This window comes from Ichthyophthirius multifiliis (assembly GCF_000220395.1).
Source record: "Ichthyophthirius multifiliis unplaced genomic scaffold scaff_1120509250107, whole genome shotgun sequence".
NCBI lineage: Eukaryota > Ciliophora > Oligohymenophorea > Hymenostomatida > Ichthyophthirius > Ichthyophthirius multifiliis.
The window spans coordinates 28,644-48,643 of record NW_004087078.1 but is presented as its reverse complement, the minus strand read 5'-3'; the positions used below and the strand labels follow the sequence as shown (position 1 = coordinate 48,643).

General features: G+C 16.7%; 5 protein-coding genes across 5 annotated transcripts, besides 38 other annotated features; 3 read left to right on the top strand and 2 right to left on the bottom strand. All coding sequences in view use genetic code 6, as the record gives it.

Moving 5' to 3' along the window:
• Positions 1-85: a microsatellite.
• A 44-nt stretch (positions 86-129) lies between these two features.
• Positions 130-201: a microsatellite.
• A 189-nt stretch (positions 202-390) lies between these two features.
• Positions 391-474: a microsatellite.
• A 438-nt stretch (positions 475-912) lies between these two features.
• Positions 913-951: a microsatellite.
• Positions 952-1,002: 51 nt separating this feature from the next.
• Positions 1,003-1,057: a microsatellite.
• Positions 1,058-1,468: 411 nt separating this feature from the next.
• Positions 1,469-1,522: a microsatellite.
• A 1,338-nt stretch (positions 1,523-2,860) lies between these two features.
• Positions 2,861-2,898: a microsatellite.
• A 176-nt stretch (positions 2,899-3,074) lies between these two features.
• Positions 3,075-3,131: a microsatellite.
• Positions 3,132-3,210: 79 nt separating this feature from the next.
• Positions 3,211-5,011, top strand: IMG5_048240 (hypothetical protein). The gene is made up of 2 exons (XM_004037545.1): positions 3,211-4,008; positions 4,097-5,011. The coding sequence occupies exons 1-2, from the start codon at positions 3,260-3,262 to the stop codon at positions 4,827-4,829; spliced, it is 1,482 nt and encodes a 493-aa protein (XP_004037593.1). The 5' UTR covers positions 3,211-3,259; the 3' UTR covers positions 4,830-5,011.
• Positions 4,071-4,113: a microsatellite.
• A 104-nt stretch (positions 5,012-5,115) lies between the features above and the next one.
• Positions 5,116-6,300, top strand: IMG5_048230 (hypothetical protein; the record flags this gene model as incomplete). The annotated part of the gene is made up of 2 exons (XM_004037544.1): positions 5,116-5,898; positions 5,998-6,300. 2 exons carry the CDS (start codon positions 5,116-5,118, stop codon positions 6,298-6,300), a joined length of 1,086 nt encoding a protein of 361 aa, XP_004037592.1.
• Positions 5,908-5,973: a microsatellite.
• A 92-nt stretch (positions 6,301-6,392) lies between the features above and the next one.
• Positions 6,393-6,428: a microsatellite.
• A 99-nt stretch (positions 6,429-6,527) lies between these two features.
• Positions 6,528-6,617: a microsatellite.
• Positions 6,540-6,626: a microsatellite.
• Positions 6,542-6,618: a microsatellite.
• Positions 6,545-6,613: a microsatellite.
• A 673-nt stretch (positions 6,627-7,299) lies between the features above and the next one.
• On the bottom strand, positions 7,300-7,922 carry IMG5_048220 (hypothetical protein; the record flags this gene model as incomplete). Its single annotated transcript, XM_004037543.1, has 2 exons — positions 7,300-7,574; positions 7,913-7,922. 2 exons carry the CDS (start codon positions 7,920-7,922, stop codon positions 7,300-7,302), a joined length of 285 nt encoding a protein of 94 aa, XP_004037591.1.
• Positions 7,424-7,540: a microsatellite.
• Positions 7,427-7,540: a microsatellite.
• Positions 7,534-7,588: a microsatellite.
• Positions 7,764-7,796: a microsatellite.
• A 24-nt stretch (positions 7,923-7,946) lies between the features above and the next one.
• Positions 7,947-7,987: a microsatellite.
• Positions 7,988-9,208: 1,221 nt separating this feature from the next.
• Positions 9,209-9,268: a microsatellite.
• A 128-nt stretch (positions 9,269-9,396) lies between these two features.
• IMG5_048210 (hypothetical protein) lies at positions 9,397-10,980 on the top strand (the record flags this gene model as incomplete). The annotated part of the gene is made up of 2 exons (XM_004037542.1): positions 9,397-9,709; positions 9,854-10,980. The coding sequence occupies 2 exons, from the start codon at positions 9,397-9,399 to the stop codon at positions 10,978-10,980; spliced, it is 1,440 nt and encodes a 479-aa protein (XP_004037590.1).
• Positions 9,905-9,950: a microsatellite.
• A 411-nt stretch (positions 10,981-11,391) lies between the features above and the next one.
• IMG5_048200 (hypothetical protein) lies at positions 11,392-13,457 on the bottom strand (the record flags this gene model as incomplete). Its single annotated transcript, XM_004037541.1, has 6 exons — positions 13,323-13,457; positions 13,135-13,250; positions 12,886-13,029; positions 11,800-12,814; positions 11,640-11,747; positions 11,392-11,538 (listed from the first exon to the last, which is right to left on the bottom strand). Exons 2-6 carry the CDS (start codon positions 13,221-13,223, stop codon positions 11,392-11,394), a joined length of 1,503 nt encoding a protein of 500 aa, XP_004037589.1. The 5' UTR covers positions 13,224-13,250; positions 13,323-13,457.
• Positions 11,558-11,609: a microsatellite.
• Positions 13,037-13,116: a microsatellite.
• Positions 13,458-13,757: 300 nt separating the features above from the next.
• Positions 13,758-13,820: a microsatellite.
• Positions 13,771-13,840: a microsatellite.
• Positions 13,774-13,838: a microsatellite.
• Positions 13,775-13,872: a microsatellite.
• Positions 13,814-13,873: a microsatellite.
• Positions 13,874-16,127: 2,254 nt separating this feature from the next.
• Positions 16,128-16,162: a microsatellite.
• A 1,466-nt stretch (positions 16,163-17,628) lies between these two features.
• Positions 17,629-17,668: a microsatellite.
• Positions 17,669-17,711: 43 nt separating this feature from the next.
• Positions 17,712-17,741: a microsatellite.
• A 165-nt stretch (positions 17,742-17,906) lies between these two features.
• Positions 17,907-17,956: a microsatellite.
• A 234-nt stretch (positions 17,957-18,190) lies between these two features.
• Positions 18,191-18,265: a microsatellite.
• Positions 18,266-18,643: 378 nt separating this feature from the next.
• Positions 18,644-18,704: a microsatellite.
• Positions 18,655-18,762: a microsatellite.
• Positions 18,763-19,519: 757 nt separating this feature from the next.
• Positions 19,520-19,589: a microsatellite.
• Positions 19,522-19,586: a microsatellite.
• Positions 19,590-20,000: the final 411 nt, after the last annotated feature.

Below are 20,000 nucleotides of genomic sequence, written 5' to 3'. Positions count from 1 at the left end.
ACCCCAACCCCAACCCCAACCCCAACCCCAACCCCAACCCCAACCCCAACCCCAACCCCAACCCCAACCCCAACCCCAATCCCAATTCCAAATACCCATTCCAAATATATTTATATATTTATTTTTTCCAAATATATTTATAACATATAAATACCCATTCTAAATATATTTATATCTATAAATACCCATTTTAAATATATTGATTTATTTATTTTTCTGATAAATTTATAACTAATTCATCCAAATATATTTTTAACATATAAATACAGATATCAAATATATAAATTTATAACATTAAATTCAAATTGCAAATGCATTTATTTATTTATTTAAAAAATATAAATAATATATGTATATTTTTTTAATAAAACATTTATTATACTTTTTTCTATTAAATTATAATAAAAATAATTAAATATATGAAAATAAAATTAAATTTAATATATTTATTAATTTCATAATAATAAAATTAAAATTAAGTATTAATATTCTATTTTTTATAGATAAATATTAATATAAATTAATTTAAAAATATAATATTTTCGTACTAAATAAAATTATTTTATTTTATATTAAGAATTTAAATAAATAAAAATAAATTTATATGCATTTAAATATAATTATTTATTATTATTTGCAAAAATTATATAATATTAAATTTAATTATAATATAGTCTTTTCTTAAAAAATATTAATACTTTATATAAATTAATTAATAAACACAAATAAAATTACATTTTAATATTTAATTTTCTTTCATATATATAGATAAATAATTATATTTGATATATTAATAAGTCATATAATATATTTTTTATTAAATTATATATATAATTAATCTTTTAAATAAATAATAGTATGTTTTTTATATTTTAGATTCATATAATATATCAGATTTTATATTGTTTAAAAAATATTTTTTAAATTATAATAATAATATGTAAATTATAAAATTTTTACTCATATTAAATATGTACTTATTTTTTATTTTTAAAGATATTTTATATAATATTTATAAATATATACTATTATTAATATTTTATTTTATTAAATATATTAAATTAATAAAATAAATAATTTTAATTAATATTATTAAGATCAAATTATTATTTTTCTCTTTATTTAATAAAAATAATTTCAAAAAGTTTAAATATTTAATAAAATTAAAAATATTCAAAATTTACTTATGTATCAAAAAAATGCTAAATAATTTTTTTAAAAATTACTGAAAATATGAAAGAATTTGATTTTAATAAAAAAGAAAGTTTAATTTTATATATTTAAAAAATATTTTAGAAAAAAAATTTCACAAATAAATTTTTAAAATATTTACTTAAAATAAAAAATGTTATATTCTTTATTTTGAAATATATTAATTATAAAATTTTTATATTTTATTTTTTTAAAACATATTATAAAAGTCATTGATTGAAAATACTAATGAATTTAATACAAAAAATTGATTAAAATTATAATATCAAATAGATTAAAAATTAAAATTATATTATAATATAAAATTATAATTTTTTATTTGGTTTATAATTTAATTGGATTTACTTAAAACATATAATTTTATTTCTAAATAAATAAAAAGTAAATATTAATAATTTTAAATAAATTAAAAATAAAAAATTTCATAGTAAAATATTAATTGCTATAAAACTATTAAAATTTATAAAGCTCTTTGATATTTAATAGAGTTGCTTTATATTTATAAAAAAATAAATTAAAATTTAGGAGATAATATTTTCTATATTTTAAATTAAAAAACTAAAAACTATACTAAATGGATTTTTAAATTTATAAATTAAATAATATTATATTATTTATAAACAATAATTTTTCAATTTTATAAAACTATTAATAGATTTATTTTTATTTATACATATTTTTCATTCTTATTTATTTGTTTACACATAACTTTCCTATGAAAACTTACAACTTCCACTTCCAAAAGCTGGTTTAAAATAAAAATTTACATTTTTATTATTTTTATTGTTTTCTAAACAACTATACTATCCAGGTCCAGGCATATTATTTTATTTTAAAATTTGAAATCTATTTTCTTTTAAAAAACAAATCCCATTTTTATTACTTTTGTCAATATTTATATTATAATAACCTGGCCCTAAATTATTTGATTCGTTGTTTTTTTATAAATATGAAAACCTTTTTTCTTTTGAATAAAAATTAATTCCTTTATATTTATTTTTAAATGAGCTTTAAAGATTTTCTTAATAATAATGGCCAGGAGAAGGCACTGGATTTAATTAAGAACTGTTGTATATACATATATTTTTATTTTATTAAAAAAAAATTACTTAAAAGATAAAAGTAATTATTCTATGCTTTATTCTTTATTTAAAATGTTATACTCGTAAATGTTTTTATGAAAAACTTTTCCTTTTAATATTTTTATATCTAAAGTTTCGTTATTATCTAATTTTCTAATTTTTTAATTTTAAATTACCACATTGCCTAAAGACTCTTCTTCAAACTCTTCTTAATTATATTTTTTTGGTTTTATGCATGAAGGTATGTTTATTTAACATTTCTATACTTTTTTTTTATGAAATCATATTAAGGATTATATTAACCAGGTCCTATAATTTAATTTTACTTTTTATTTTATTGAATTAATTTTAATAAGCATTCACCATATTATTCATCTTATTAAATTGGATTTTAAATGCCTTAAAAAATGGCTTTACATTTAGGTTTTAGGATTTTTTTTATTGTTTATGATTATGTTATTTATTTTAAAAAGAACTTTTTTTCTTCCTTTTATTTTTCTTTGAATCTGTCTGCCAGACTAAATGATTATTTATAAGAAATTTTAGGCTATAATGCATCTTTTTACTATTTTTTTATTTATTTATATATTTTTTTATTTTTTTACATAATATTATGGACTTGGAAAATAATTTGGAGGATCATTGAAAAGCGTTTTTTTTTGCTATTAGAAAAACTTCATTTTTTACTAATTTTTTAATTTTTATTTTTATTTAATTTATAAAATATATATATATAAAAAAAATTGGTGGGTAAATAAATAAAAAATAATAAAAAAGTATAAGAAAAAGAAAAAGAAAAAGAAAAAGAAAAAGAAAAAGAAAAAAGAAAAAAGAAAAGAATTGAAAAATAAAATAAAAATAATTTATATTTAACTTTTATCTTAATAACTAACTAAATATTTTTTTTTTAAATTTAACACAACCTATACATAAAAAAAATTAAAAACTAGAAATAAAATAAAAAAATGGATATTGAAGAACCAAAAACATACGCAATTCCTTTTATTTCATATGACTAAAAAGAAGGATTTCAATTAAATAAGCAAGCCGAAGAATATTTGCGATCATTACCTGAAAACCGAAAAATAGGAGTAATATCAATAGTGGGCAAATATCGTACTGGAAAGAGTTTTTTTGTAAATAGGGTACTTTTAAACAATCAAAAGGATGGTTTTTAAGTTGGTCCGACCGTAAATCCATGCACAAAAGGATTATGGTTATGGAGGAAAGAATTGAAAAGTAGTGAAGATGAAAATATGGATATTTTATTGATAGATACCGAAGGTTTCGGGGGAATGGACGAGAATGTAAACCATGATTCGAGAATATTTTTGTTTTCCCTTTTGTTGTCATCATATTTTATTTATAATTCATAGGGTAGTATTGATGAGAATGCATTAAATAATTTATCATTAATAATTAATTTAGCAAAAGACATCCAAATTAAATCAAAATCAAACCAAAATGAGGATCCGGCAGAATATTTTCCATCCTTTTTGTGGGTTGTGAGGGATTTCGTACTTTAAATAGTAGATAGTAAAGGTAATAAATTAACATAAAAGGAATATTTAGAGAAAGCTTTAGAATTATAAAAAGGAGTATCTGATCATGTAGAAAGCAAAAATAAAATAAGAAGATAATTAAAGCATTTTTTTAAAGATAGAGATTGTGAAACTTTAATTAGACCAGTTGAATAAGAAAGGGATTTATAAAAGTATTTATTTTTATCTTTTTAAATATTATAGAAATTACTTTATATTTTTCTATATCATTTATAATATTTTTTATAAAAATAAAAATAGTTTAAATAAAATAAAAAATGAATACTTAAGACCTGAATTTGTTGAATAAATAAATTTATTACGATAAAAAATATTCAAAAAAATAAAACCGAAAATGTTGTGTGGACGACATCTAAACGGTATGATGCTTTTAGAAGTTTGCCGTTCATATATCGAATCTATAAATAAAGGAAGTCTTCCTAATATAGAAAATGCTTGGACTTATGTAAAGAAAAACGAAGGGCAAAGGGCGTTTTAAAAATCAATTGAATAAATGGAAAATATAATATAATAGGCAAAAAAAAAGCTTGTAGATCCAAATAAAATACATGAATTGAGGGAAAGCATGAAGTTGGAAATGCATAAAATTCTCAAAAAAAATGCTATAGGTGAAGAGGAAGATTATCAAGAATACTATGCTAAAATTGATGATAAGTTAAATGAATCAATATTGGAATTTAAGAAGGAAAACAAGTACTAATGGAAAAAAAATACGAGGAAATTTCAAAAGAGTGGATAGAGGCGATAGAAGGAAAACTTAGAAATGAATAATATGAAAATTTCTCAGATTTCTAAGAAGATATTAATAAATATAAAGCCTATTTTGAAAATTAAATACCATAAAAAGATTCTAATGGAGAGAAATTCTTCATTTAAATTTCAGAAAAACTGCATAAAAATGCGGCTGAGAAAGTCTCTAGAAAATAAGAAAGAAATTAATATAAATAAATTTAATAATTAAAAGAACTTTTGAATTATTAAGAAAAAGAAAATAAATAAAAAACAGAAGAAATGACAGAAATTTAAAAGAAAATTTAAAATATTGATTTCGAAATAGAATAAAAATTACAAAATGCGAATTTGTAAATAAAAAATTTAGAAGAAAAATTATAAAAGGAAATTTCTAAAAATGAAAACTTAGAAAAAGAACTTTTGGTGATTTGTAATTAAAAAAACAGTAAAACTAAAATTCGGAAGATTTTAAAAATTTAAAAGAAAACTTAGATAGTGAAAAAAGTGAAAATATAAAACTTAAAACAATGCACGAAAGAGCACTTGCTTTATTAGAATAGGAAAATTAAAGGACTTAAAAGGAAAATATTGGTTTACTAGAAAAAATACACGCTTTGGAAAACGAAAATAGGACTTTAAGGACTGAAAAGGCTAATTTAGACGTTTAAATTCATCTTTTATAGAATTAATTAGAAGCATTAGATTAAAAAAAGAGTAAAATGCTTAATTTAATGCAAAACGAACATGAATAATAATTATTAGATATTAGCTCAGAAAGTGATAAAAATAAAATAATTCTTAAATAACATTCTTAATTGGTTGTAGAAAAAAATTGCTTGGAAAATAAAGTGGAGACATTGAAAAAACAATTAGAAGAAAGTTAAATGAAATACGAAAAATTAATAAATACGATTTAGAATTAATAAATTTAACTAAGAAAAAATAAAGAAGGAATTTAAGATGAAAGTTTTTCATAAAATTCTTTTCGAAATAATAATAATTTGGATGTAAAAGTTGAATATTTAGAAGGAAAAAATAATAAATTAAAATAATTTAAAAAAATGATTAATGCAAGTACATCTATATAATGCATTTATTGCTCAAAATTTATTTCTACGAAAATATTTTTTAATCATATAAATTTGTGTATTAATAAAAATAATTAAGAAAATAGCCCATAAGATGAATCTAAGACTAATATTAATATATATAATTTATCCTAATTACCTGTTAACTTCCTTAATTTAGATTAAAATGATTTCACTATATCAATTTATTAAACTGTTGTTAGAGAAGCTAATGATAATTAAGTACAATAAATATATATATATATATATATATATATATATATATATATATATATATTTATATATTTATATATATATTTATTTTTTTAATATACAAAGTAGCCTTTTACTGAATATATTATTTAAATGATTTATTAACTCATTAAATGGACTATTGCACGTAAGTATAAAAACTTCTGCGAATTACATACATTATTAATGAATACTTTCCCTGGCTTGAAGATTTAAGAATAAGGAAATTTAATAATTTCTGATTTAAACGGAACAAGTAAAACTATAGAAGATAGATGCAAGAATTTGCAATAATACATTAGAGAATTAGTGAAAATAGATATAGTTAGAAATTCTAAACCTTTCAAAAATTTCCTTGAAATCGATAAATATGTTGAAAAATATAAACTATGATTTCTTTATTTTAAATTTTATAAATAATAATGTTTAATTATTATTATTTTTTAATTAAATATATTAAAATTTAAAAAAGCATATAATTTAATATAATATTTATGAAATAATAATATTTTAAATAATAAAAAATTCATTTATATTATTATCTTAGACTAAAAAAGATTAATAAATAAAATAATATTATTTTTATCATTATATAATAAAATATAATTTTAAGTAAATAAAAATAAAAAAAAAAATAATATATATAAATATATATATATATAAATATATAAATATATATATAAATATATAAATATATAAATATATAAATATTTATAAATTAAAACTTTTCTTTATAAAAAAAATGTAATTTTCGCAATAATTTAATTAAAAAATTATTAAAGTATAAAGAAATTTTATTCGATTTTTAAAAAATTTTAATAAAAAAAATTTTCAAAGTAGATTTTGAACCTTAAAAAAAAATTAATTTTACTTTTTAAAAATATAGGAATTTTATAAATCAAAAATATATAAAACTATTATTCTTTTTTATTTTTATAAATTTTAAGACTTCATTAATACATTTTAAACTTAAACTTATAAAAAAATAATTTTTTTATTTAAGCTTTATCTTATTGGATGAAAAATAGTTTTTTTATTTGAATTTGAATCTAATAATAGTTGTGTGCATAATTTAAAATACATTCAGAGCTTTTTAAGTAGCTAAAGTTTGAAAATAAAATATATAATTAATGAGATGCTTGAAAAATCCTTTTAGGGCCTTTTTATAATTTTGAGTTGAACTTTGTAATAAAAAGAATATATTAAAATGAAAATAATATAAAAATTACTATTAGAATTACATTAGGTCGTTTTTTTTGTTGCATTTTTTATAATATTTTTGGTAGATTTTAAATAAAAAATTAAAAAAATAAATAAATGAATCAAATTTTAAAAATTAATAAATATATTCAGAAATTAAATGAAATAAAAACAAGATATTTTTTTTTTATATCATATAAAAATAATATATGTAATAAATCCTATTAATAAAATATTAACTAATTCATGTAATTATCCATTTAAACCAAACCATAATCTATCTTTAAAATTTCTAGAAGGATTTACACCTCCTCCGCCTTTATTTCCACCTGTATTTCCACCTTTATTTCCACCTGTATTTCCACCTGTATTTCCACCTGTATTTCCACCTTTGTTTCCACCATTGTTTCCACCATTGTTTCCCCCTTTATTTGATTATGCTCCTTTATTTTATTATTATTATCCTACTTTTTATTATTTTTTGGTTAAAAATTATTTATTATTTATTATGGAAAGGCTTTAATTTTATTTTTATTTTTGAGAAATTATTCGTTTAAAATTTCTTATATTTTTTTTGGATATTTTTCTGATTAATGAGTGGTTTTCAAAAGATTAAATTTATTATACTAGTGTTAATAATAGCATTATTAAAGCAAATATTATTTTCTTTTTCATATTATATTTTTTTTAACTTTTATTTATAAAATTATATTAGAATTATATTTTTCAAACAAAAAAATGTTTTATTTATAGTTATTTTTCTTTAAATTAATAAATAAAATTAATTAAATTAAAATTTTATTACATAAATTCATTTATTTTATATTTAAAAATTTATTTAAAAATAGTAATAAAAATAAATAATAAAAAAAATATATAACTTTTAATATTACATATGAAATTTATTTTAATTATTTGATATAATATAATTATCTTAGTTTTATTTTCACAACAAAAAATGAATAAGATTAAATGAAAATCATTAAAAATGTTTTCATTCGAACTAATATCCAAACATTGATATAATATTATATATATTTGTAATAAAATAATGATAAATAGAAAATTAATAAATTAAAAGAAATCAAATAATCCCATTAATAAGTGATGAGCATTATATTAATTTTTATTTTCTAAATAAAGTATAAAGTATATATTTTTCGATAACATTCAAATATATTCATTACTTTGATTTTTAATAAATTTTATATTTTAAAAATTTTAAATTAGGTAAAAGAAATAAAATACAAAAGTATATTTTACTTTAGAAATTTCTAAGAAACAGTAAATTAAATAATTAAATTTACTTTTTTTGAAAATATATAAATATTTACAGGATGTCAAAATTTATTTAAACTAAGAAGATTTAAAGGTATTTTTTTGATTAAAAAAAAAAGTACAATATTTAATTATTTTAAATAATTTTTTCTTTTTCAATTATAAATTATATTTATTTTCTAATAATTTTATTCATTAAATTGTTGACTAATTGTTTATGAATATTATTTGTTATATATATGTTCTTTAATATTTACAATTTCAAAGCTTCTTTATATAATAAATACTGAACAGATAAAAATAAATAATCATTAATAATATAAAATTATATAAATAAAAGTAAATAATTTATTTGATAAAATTTAATTAAAATAATAAATTTCAAAATACAAATTAATTTTATTTTAATTTAAATATGAATAATAAAAAATATTTTATTTTTATAAGAATATCTTATATAAATTCAAAAGTTAATAGTTGTGTATTTTAAATTATGTGAAAGTTTATGGTTTATTAGATTATTTATCTGAATACAAATATTTTCCTTATTAAAATAAAAATTTAGATGTTATCCATTTGCTTAAATTAATATAATTTAAAATTTTTTTAATTTGAATATAAAATATATTTTAATATAAATATTATAAATGAATTTTTTTGAATTTAGAATGTATAATACTTAATAAATACTATATGGTTTATATTTATATTTATGAATATGTTAATAGTGGATGTTTTAAAATATTAAAATTTTTTTTTTTTTAGTCTAGACATAAAATATATTTTTAAAAGTTTAAATTAAATTTTAAATTATATTTTTTAGAAAATAAAAAATCAAATGTTTTAATATAAAAAAATTAATATATTATTAAAATAAAAAAATCACCTCCTAAAAATAAATATTTAAAAAAGATAAAATATTATAATTATATCATAATATAAACAAAACAAAGAAAAATCATTTAAAAAATAATATCTAAAAAATATATAAATAACAACAAAAACAATAAAATGTCCAATCCCCTAAATTATTAAGAATCGGAAGAAAGTATTGCCTTTAAAATCTCATTAATGTAATACTGGTCATCAAAAAACATGGCAAACATAAAAATACCCCAAATAGGTGGTCGTGAATTAGATTTTTTTAAATTATATAAATCTGTAATACGCCGAGGTGGTGCTTAGGCAGTTTCAAATAATAAAATGTGGAAAGAAATTGTTAATGAGTTCGGTTTTCCATCTACATGTACTTCAGCTTCATTTACATTAAGAAATCATTATTAAAAATACTTGCTAGGTTATGAATTTAAGTATTTTTTTCACCGTGAAGATGACGTAAATCTTCCCGATTTAAATCCAGGAAGAAAAAGGAAAAGCAAAAAACCTAATGATGATACATAAAAAGATGACTCAAATACTGAATATTCTAATACTGAAGAAATGAAAGAAAATAATTAAATTTAACCAGAATTATAGAGTACTAAAAATATTAAATAAGAATCTTAAATATAGTCTCATTCTATATAATAATCTATATAGTAGCCTATATAATAGCCTATATAATAACCCTAACTGCAATAAATAATACCTAAAATACAAAATAATTAAATCATACCGCCACCTTTAAGTAGCCAAATATTAACCCAAAAAACCCAAATTCTGGAATAAGCTACTGTTTAACAAAATCCTCTACTATAATAACATATAAAAAGTCAAGTAGCCCGAGATGTCGGCTACTTATACTAATTAAACGCTTAAAACAAAAAAGAAGAGATTTTTTATACAAAAAAAAGCCAAATGTTACCCACAAATTCAGACATAAAACGTGTAGTTCTGGCGTTCGAAAGTCGCCTTTAAGACGAAATTACATTCGCTTTAAATACTTTAATATTATACTCAGTAAGTAACCAAAGCAACTTCACATTGGAAAGTTATTTAAACCTGTTTGACAATATAGTGATTTATTTATAAGAATGTATAAAAAATACTCCTTTTTTGCATAAAAAAAAAAGACTAATTTAAATATTCTCGAAAATTATAATTTCCCAATATACGAAATAATCTAAAACTCTTAAAAAAGTCCTTTAGAACTTCTAAGAAAACGCAAATTTTCACAAGTAGATAATTTTTGTGAATTTTAAGGTGAATTAACTCTTTTAGAACATACAAGAGTTATTTTTTTAATAATTCGTAATTTATCCTATTCAAAAAGTAATGAATTATACATAGCCAAAAACGAAAAATTTCTCCAAATTACAATCAGTCTTTTTATCCAGAATGAAGACTAATAAATCACTAAGTATATTTTGGATATACTTTCCAATATTTCCAGACATATTTAATTATTATAAATTTCAGAATATAAGTATTTTGTCGAAAAAATCTTTGATTTTTTAAATGCGGAAACATCCGAAGAACTAGAAGCTTCAGTAGAAATAATAAGAAATTTAATAACTACATAGGAAAATGAATAAATAATCGAATAATACCTCCCTAAATATATAGAATAAATTACAAGATTAATGTTATAAGGATAAGGGGATATAAGGGAAGGTATTTTAGAATTTTTATTTTTTCTTAGTGATTTAAAAATGACTACGAGGGTTCAATTAGCGAAATACCCGAAATTAATTATGAGGATGGTCGGTTTATTATGTTCTGGAGTGATGAAATATTAAAAAGATAACATGAATATATTATAGGAAAAAAACGCCGAAAAAATAACTAAATTAGCCGCACTTACATTAAGTAATATTGCAATGGCTCCGGGCTCTAGGAATTATTTAAAACCATTCGAAAAAGAACTTTTTATAGTCGCGGCAACTGATGAAAGTGTAACGAAATATATTTCGAATATTTTAAGTGAATTAATTAATTATGAATAAGATAAAGATAATTTAAATGAAATTTATAATTGAGAAATTTATATTTTTTTATTTTAATAAATTTTTTTTATTTAATCCAGTTTTTATTAAATATATATTTATTTTTTTTAACAAAAAAAAATCAAATAGTAGCTTCTATATCTTCAAAAATTAATAAAAACATATTTCTTTTAGCATAACGACGCATTACTATAACTGCTACAGCTGCTAAAATTCCACTTCCAAATACATAAATATAATTAAAATCTTCACTTATCATATCAAATGTCTAATTTTAATGAAAAAAAATATATAAATATTTATATATAAATATAAATATATATATATATATATATATATTTAATTTTATCTATTTCTATATATAAATACTCTATCGGGTGCTACAGAACTCATAAACATATCATTTCCAAAAGCTACAAATAATACTGTTGATTCAAAATTAGATGGATAAATTTTTAATTATTAAAGATTATTTAACTATATATTTTTTTTTTAATTAATAAATATTATATATATATTTATATTTTACATTTAAACTATAACTCAAAGTATTTAAATTATTTACTGGTAAAAGATAACTATAAGGTGGTAATTAAGTACTTTCAAACGTATAATCACTATTATTTGAAATACTACCACTACTATTATTTCCTTACTATGCTTAATGCTTTATTGACCTTCTAGTCGAAATAAGATTTCTATCTAAAGAATATATTTAATTATTAGGAGTAATAACTATTAGATTTCTTTTCGTAATACACAATTTAGTATATACAGCATCAACTTTTTTAATTCCTAAAGGGAATCCGTATTTTTATTCCAAAGGAACTACTTAAATATTTTATTTTAAATAATTAAAATGCTCATATTAGCTTGTTTAAAAATAATAATTCTAGAGCATTCTTAAAAATGAGTTTTCGATTTTATTCGCATAAAATTCAATTGCCCAAATTTCAAAAATGCTATACGAAGGGTTCATATAGGTCACAAAGATTCCATTTTCAACAAAAACAACATTTATAGGTTAACTGACGTCCACATTTTTTTAATATTAATTATATATTACTCTACCTGATTTACAATTTATAACATACAAATTCACATTCCCAATATTATTTTAAATTTCACTTCTTGAACTAGTGACTACTGCTATATTATTGTAGTCTATATGCTTAAGAATTACACGAGAATCATCAAAAAGGGCAACTTTTGGTTTCGCATTTTCATCATAGGCACTTTGAATATCCACAAGTGTCTCTTTTTCATCTAAATAGAAGTTCCAGCTTTTTATAAATTTAGCATTTTGATATTAATATCCTTAAATGAGTTTTTAATCGAGTTAATATTCATAAAAAAAATCAGATAATCCTCTTTAAAGAACAATTTCTTTTAACTCTTGAGGATATATATGAATATTATAATCTTAATCGATTATAGCAAGAGCTTCAATATTTTAATCATCTATTTTTACTTTTATTATTTTTTTTACTTTTTTCATAAAAATAGTTCCGCCATATCCTAAATTACCCATTAATGGTTATATTCTATTTTATATTTTTAAAAATATAAAATAAATATATATATGAATATATTAAATAATAAAAATAAAGTTTACGTAAAAACAAAAAGTTTTGTTGTTATTTAAGAATGATATATAAGAATAGTTTCTTCATGTACTATATCATTTTTTCTCATTTCTATATTAAAAAATCCCTTTATTTCATAATCAGGTTTTACATATCGTTTAATAAAAGAAGTTCTATTGAATATATTTATATATATAAATTTAAATATATATATATATATATATATATATATATATATATATATATATATATATATATATCTATTATTTAATTATTACTTCCATATAATATCTCCTTTTTTAGAATCTATACCATATATAGTTCTATTTTTATTAACTGCTATAATTATTTTTTTTAATCCATACATAACTTCATATTAATCATCTGTTCCTTACTGTCAATTTTATTTTATATTATTTATAATATTTTGATTTAATTAATATATTTATTAAATTATTTAATTTACTTTATTTAATTATTAAAGTTCTTATAATGATCTAACATTAATTAAATTTTTTAAAAAATTAGCATAAGATAAGTAATTTTATTTTATATAAATAATAGCATCTCTAATTTCATTTAATATTCTTAAATAAATATTCTAGAAAATATAAATAGGATTATTTACACCTTAATCAACTATAATATATTATTTTAATTTTATTTTTAAAAATTATATATATATACTTAAAGATTTTTAATAAGAATTAATTTTCTATCTTAAGCATGATTATAATCTAACATAATTAAATCTTCAACATAAGCAAGTCCGTCTTCTCTTGACCAAATTAAATTATCTACATTAAAATTTACTAATTAACATTTTATAAAATAGCTATGAAAATCGTTTTATTAAATAAAAATATCAAATTATTCATTTTATTTAGTATATAACCAAAACTAAAAACAAAATGTAAAAAATATATATAAAAATAAAAAATAAAAAAAATAAATAAAATATAAATAAATATATAAATATATATATATATATATATATATATATATATATATATATATGTAATTACATTTAAAATAGGTATTTCATTATATTTAGTTTTCCATGAACAAATTTATTTATCTTTTTTTTCTTAAATCAAAAATTATTCTAGAAATACATTTCCATTTCTGTTTATTAATAAATTTATTTATCCTTCATTATTATATTATTTATTAAAAACAGGATAATCTTAATGTTCAATTTTTCCTAAATATTATAATTTTCCTTAAAATTGATAAAATAAACTTTCTTTTTCGCTTGAAAAAGCAAGTACATTTTATTTGAAATCCACAAAAATATTATTATTCTCACTTTTAGGAATTTCTAAAGTTCCTAATTTATCAAATTTAATACCCAAAAATCCTTCTTCTTAATTTTTATAAATAACAAAATCTTAACCTAAATACAAATTATTACCTAAGAAACCACCTTTAATTATTTTCTACTCACAATGTTTCTAATATTATGCTTGTTAAGCGCTCTTTTAATTTAATAAATTTTATTCTTTAGCTTCTAAAGCACATAATTAACCATTTTAAACACTCAAAATGAAAATTTATTTCCCTCTTTTGTGCAAAGAAACAAATATTTCATCTTCTTCACTTTAAAGAATGTGCTTTGAACTCTATCTTGAAGTATAATGAAGGTCCTTATTAGTTAAAATGAATATTTTTTCGTTTCCGATTTATAAATGATCTATTATTTATAGATTTTCTGCTAATTTCTAATCTAATTCTAAAAACTGATTTTTTAAAAAGCTATAAGAAAAAATATTATGCTAATCAATAACTAACATTTATTAATTTTCTTTTTTTTATTTAAAAATATTTAAAATTATTTTATATATTTATTTTAATTAAAAAAAAAAAAAACCTTCTTGCTTATATTAATTCCATTAAACTAACTTTTTATTTTCAAAGGAAACATCTATTAAACCTAATTTATATTAAATATAAATACATATATATTTATTAATTTAAATATATAATTTAACCTGTTTCTTTATTTAAATATCCAAAAAATTATTTTGGCTTAAAAAATGTATTTTATTATTAGCTATTAAAGCCTCTTTTATTTCTCCTATATTTCTGTAGTTCCAATCATTTTAGCCAGCATTATGTTCATATTTTTGAACTGTAAAATTAAAAAGTACAATTAAAAGTAATAATATGAATTAATTTTTCATTTTTTAATTAAAAATAAGAGATTTATTTTTATTTTTTAAATTTTTTTTTAATAAATATATATCTTTTTATATTTACTTTTATATTATAAATAAATTATTAAATAAATTCTTATATATTATTTAATATTATTTTTTTTTTTCAATTAAACTAATTAATAATAATCTAATCAATATAAGTATTTTGTTTTGCTTTTAAATGAAATATTTCTCATATTAATTAAACGGATAATTAATTTCCAATCACCCTTTTTTAAGATTTGAAAAAAGATGTTTTTTTGTAATAATTGTAACAAAAAACTATTTATATTTTATAATAAGATAGAATATCCGAATAATTAAATATATTCTATAAGATAATTTGAAAAGCAAAATAAGTTTAATTTTTTTCATTCAATATTTTTTATACATTTAAGACATTCAAAATTATAGAAATTTATAAATTATTTTAAATAAAAACAAAAATAAATATATTTGATTATATGTATATTTATTATAATAAAAACTACTATTTTATTCAATATATTAAATAAAATTCAAATTTAAAATTTATAAGATTAACATAATTATATTCACAATCACCATATTATATTATTCATATAAAAATATCTAAAAATTTTATAGACAGAATTCTATTCTAACTCCATTAATAAAATTAAATACTAACATTTAAATATTTATATATTATATTAAATATTGATAAAAAAATAAATTAAATTAAATATATAATATTCGTATATAAACAATTCATTTTAAATATAAAAAACCCTTCCAAAAACATAAATTTTTTTAATCATATATATATATTATAAATGGATTTATATATATTTAATTAAAAGACACATTTTTATAATATTTATAAATAAAATATGAACTTGATAAATAAAAAAAAAAACTGATAATGTTTTTTATTTTATATTAAAATTAATAAGATCATAATAATAACATAATATATAATCTATATAACTTAATTTTATATAATTTATAAGAATTAAATTCATTTAAAATTTATAATTTATTATTTTGTGATTAAAATATTTATAAATAGTTTTTAATGTAAATAAATATAAATAAAAACTATTATTATTTGAATATATATAAATATAAATATATATATATATATATACTTAAAAATTATTATGTAATATAATAGATATATTTATAATATTTTATATTTATTTTTATAATGTTTTATGATTTTACATTATATTATTTTTATTCATATTTATTTATATTCTTTTTTTTCTAAATTATTATTATTTCCATTTATTTTTAAATATAAAATGCTTAATAAGCATAGTCATATAATTTTCTTATATTTAGTTACAAATTTTCAAAATATATTTTTATTTCATTTCTTATACTATTTTTTTCTGTTTATATTAATTATTATATATTATTTAATTTAAATATTAATACATTACTAATTTTCAGTTTTCTTTTTTTATACATTATTTATTTACATAAGCTGTGAAATATAATATTTTCGAATAATAAAGTTAAAAAAAAAGATTATATTATTTTAAACTTTTATTTTGTATATTCAACATTTATGAATATTCATTTTTTTATTTTATTTTTAAAACCTATATTTAAAAACATATATTTTATTCTATAACAAATATATATATATATATTATTAACATAAAAATATAAAATATTAATATATTTAAAATCTTTATAAAATATTTATAGATATTATTTCAATTATTTATATTTTAATTAAGATAACGAAAAATTTAAAATTATTTTATTTATATAGGCAAAATTTTTAACAAAATAACAAAACTTAACAATATAATTAATTTTATATTAAAATAAACTAAAATAATTTTATTTATAAGAAAACAATCTATAATAAACAATAATAGCCGTATTAATCTAATAATTATTTTAATATATTTATTTTGTTAATAAAATAAATGCGTCTATTATATTTATTTTTTTAATAAAATTTAAAAAATATTAATCAATTTTTAATCATAAATTTAATCTTTATTAATTAAAAAAAAATGATAAATAATTTATTTGATCATGAAATTTCTTTACAATTGGATAATATATAAATAATTGATTAAGAAACACCTTATTATACTTTTTAAATTTATTCCTTTTTCTTTTAATAAAACGTAGGTAAAATATCGCTAAGAGCTAAAACTACTTATGAAGAAAGATACTACTGGGGTAATATAGGTTTTTAAGTATATAAAAAATATAGAGGAAATAGATATGCTGCAAAAGCATGCTAATTATTACTAAATTTTGTATAAAGCTTAGGTTTTGAGGAAGTTTATTTTACTGTCGATCCCTCAAATATCCCTTCTATTAAAACTTTAGAAGGTATCGGTGCATATTTATTATAAGTTATTAATGTTCCTACAGATAGTAGTTTATATAAATAGGAATAATCAATTTATAATTGTATTTATTTATTAAAATTTTGATTATATATTTTAATTTTTTTTTTTTTGATAAAAATAAATATATATTAATTAATTTAACGAAAGAATAAAATATAAATTTGTTAAATAGAAAATTTGAAATGAAATCTTTTTTTTTTTGAAAAAAATATATATACATTAATATATTATATTAAATAAAAATTAATTTAAAAAAAATAAGTTAAAAAAAAAAGGAGAAAAAAAAAATGTATTAACAAAACTACACGTATGAAAAAAAAATAAACATAAAAAATACACATAAAATTCATAAAAAATAAAAGAATCTGCAGAGAAGAAACTGTTCCTTTAGAAAAGCGTAAAAAAGAAAACATAAACACATTAGGGAAATATAAGTAAAAATAAATAAATAAAATAGAAAAAAAATACAAAAATATAGAGCTTCTCCTTATTATTCAAGTATGATGAACTAAATAAACAATAATAATAAAAAATAAAATACACAAAATATAAGAAAAAATTAACAATAATAAAATAAAATGATAAAAGAAAACCCTTTTTTTGACAAAAATTAAAAGTAAATATACCAAACAACAGCTTAACGTCCACAAACATCAAATTAAAACGAATATAGACTTTGTTAACAAATAAGGGGATTAAAATATTAGAATAAATAGATAAATTAATAAGGAATATCAGATAAATTAAAAACCTGGAATAATTTTTACAATAATGATAAAAATATTGATTATATAAATAATAATAATAATAATAATAATAATAATAATAATAATAATAATAATAATAATAATAATTATTAATAATTAATAGAAAATTATAAGTTAAATTAAAATTAAGAGACACCACGAATTATTGTTACTGGAGGAAACTAGAAATGTAAATATTCCCTTTTATTTAAAAATCAAAATATATAAATAAATATAAAAATTTAAATAAAAGTTTATTATACTTAATAAAAATATAAGAATATACACATAAAATCAAATGCGTAGATAATTCATTCAATTTAACAAATAGTTTTGAAACAAGTGAAGATGAAAATTATGAAGAAGAAGAAGAACAGAAAAAAAATGATTATTTCAAATAAAATCTTTTTTTAAACAATTCTCATTCTCGACAAGAAATATATTAAGAATTAAATAAAAAAGATGAAGAAAATGAAGTAATTGATTAAGATTAAGAAATTTAAGAAGATTAGGAAGAAGAAGAAGAAGAAGAAGAAGAAGTTGAAGAAGATTAGGAAGAAGAATAATAATAATAGGAATAAGAATAAGAAGAAGAAGAAGAAGAAGAAGAAGAAGAAGAATTTTTTTTTTATTAAAAATAAAAAAATTAAGATTCTTCACTAAATAATTATTTTTTACAAAAAAAAGCTTATTATTATAGACCTATGACAACAGTAAATATTTCATCTTTAAAAATTATAATAATAAATTAAAAATTAAAAAAGGAAGGTGGAAGAAGAAGAGAAAATAATTAATAATAAACAGAAAATATTTTATGTTAATAAAAAACAGAATTTTTATAAAAAAATAATGGACTTTTTTAATAAATATAATAGCTAAATAATACTAATTATAAAGACTAGAACTAAGAATATGAAGTTTAAAAAAATTTCAGTCTTTAAAAAATAAAAAATAGAGGCTTTTCTGGAAATCTATAAAACAAAAATGAAATACTTATTAAACAAAACTAATAAAACAAAATTAAAATCCAATAAAATATTAATTTACCATTCTAAACAAGTTTAGAGAGAGATTTTTTATGTTTATTTGCAAACGATTATTGATTATAAAATAAAAAATAATATATATTATAAAAAGTTATTTTTATTAAGAAATTAAAAAAAAAAATTATATTAATATAATTATATAATTTTTAAATTAATTATAATTATCAAGTCATAGTAAAAAAAAAAATGAAAGATTGCATGTTAAATATAAAAATTCTTTAAAAATTTTAATTTATTTAAGTTAATAAAATTATTTTTATAATATCTTTTAATATAATACAAAAAATATATAATTAAATAATAGTAAATATTCAATAAGTTTCATTTAAAAAAAAAAAAAAAAAAATATATAAATAAATATATATAAAAAAAATTAAATATATATAGACATATATATATATTGAACTTCATATTTAATTAAAAATCATATTTTTAGGCTATATAAATCTTCATAATATTTCAATTTTTTTATTTTTATTTTAAATATTCTTAAAATTTTTTAATAAGTAAAAATATAATTATAAATTCATAAGATATACATTATTTGTATTATATACAAATTTGTACAAAATTTAAAAAATATATAGAAATTATTATAAGAATAAATATTAATATTTAAAAAATCATAATTATAAAAAAAAACAAAATTAAATATTTTATTTAAATTTCATAAATAAAAAAATATAAATATAAATTAATAATTATATATATTATGATTTTATTTGAACAAAAATAAAAATGAATTTCAAGTTTTAAATTAATTTTTTATTTATACATAATATATTAATTATTAATATGAAACCTATGTATAA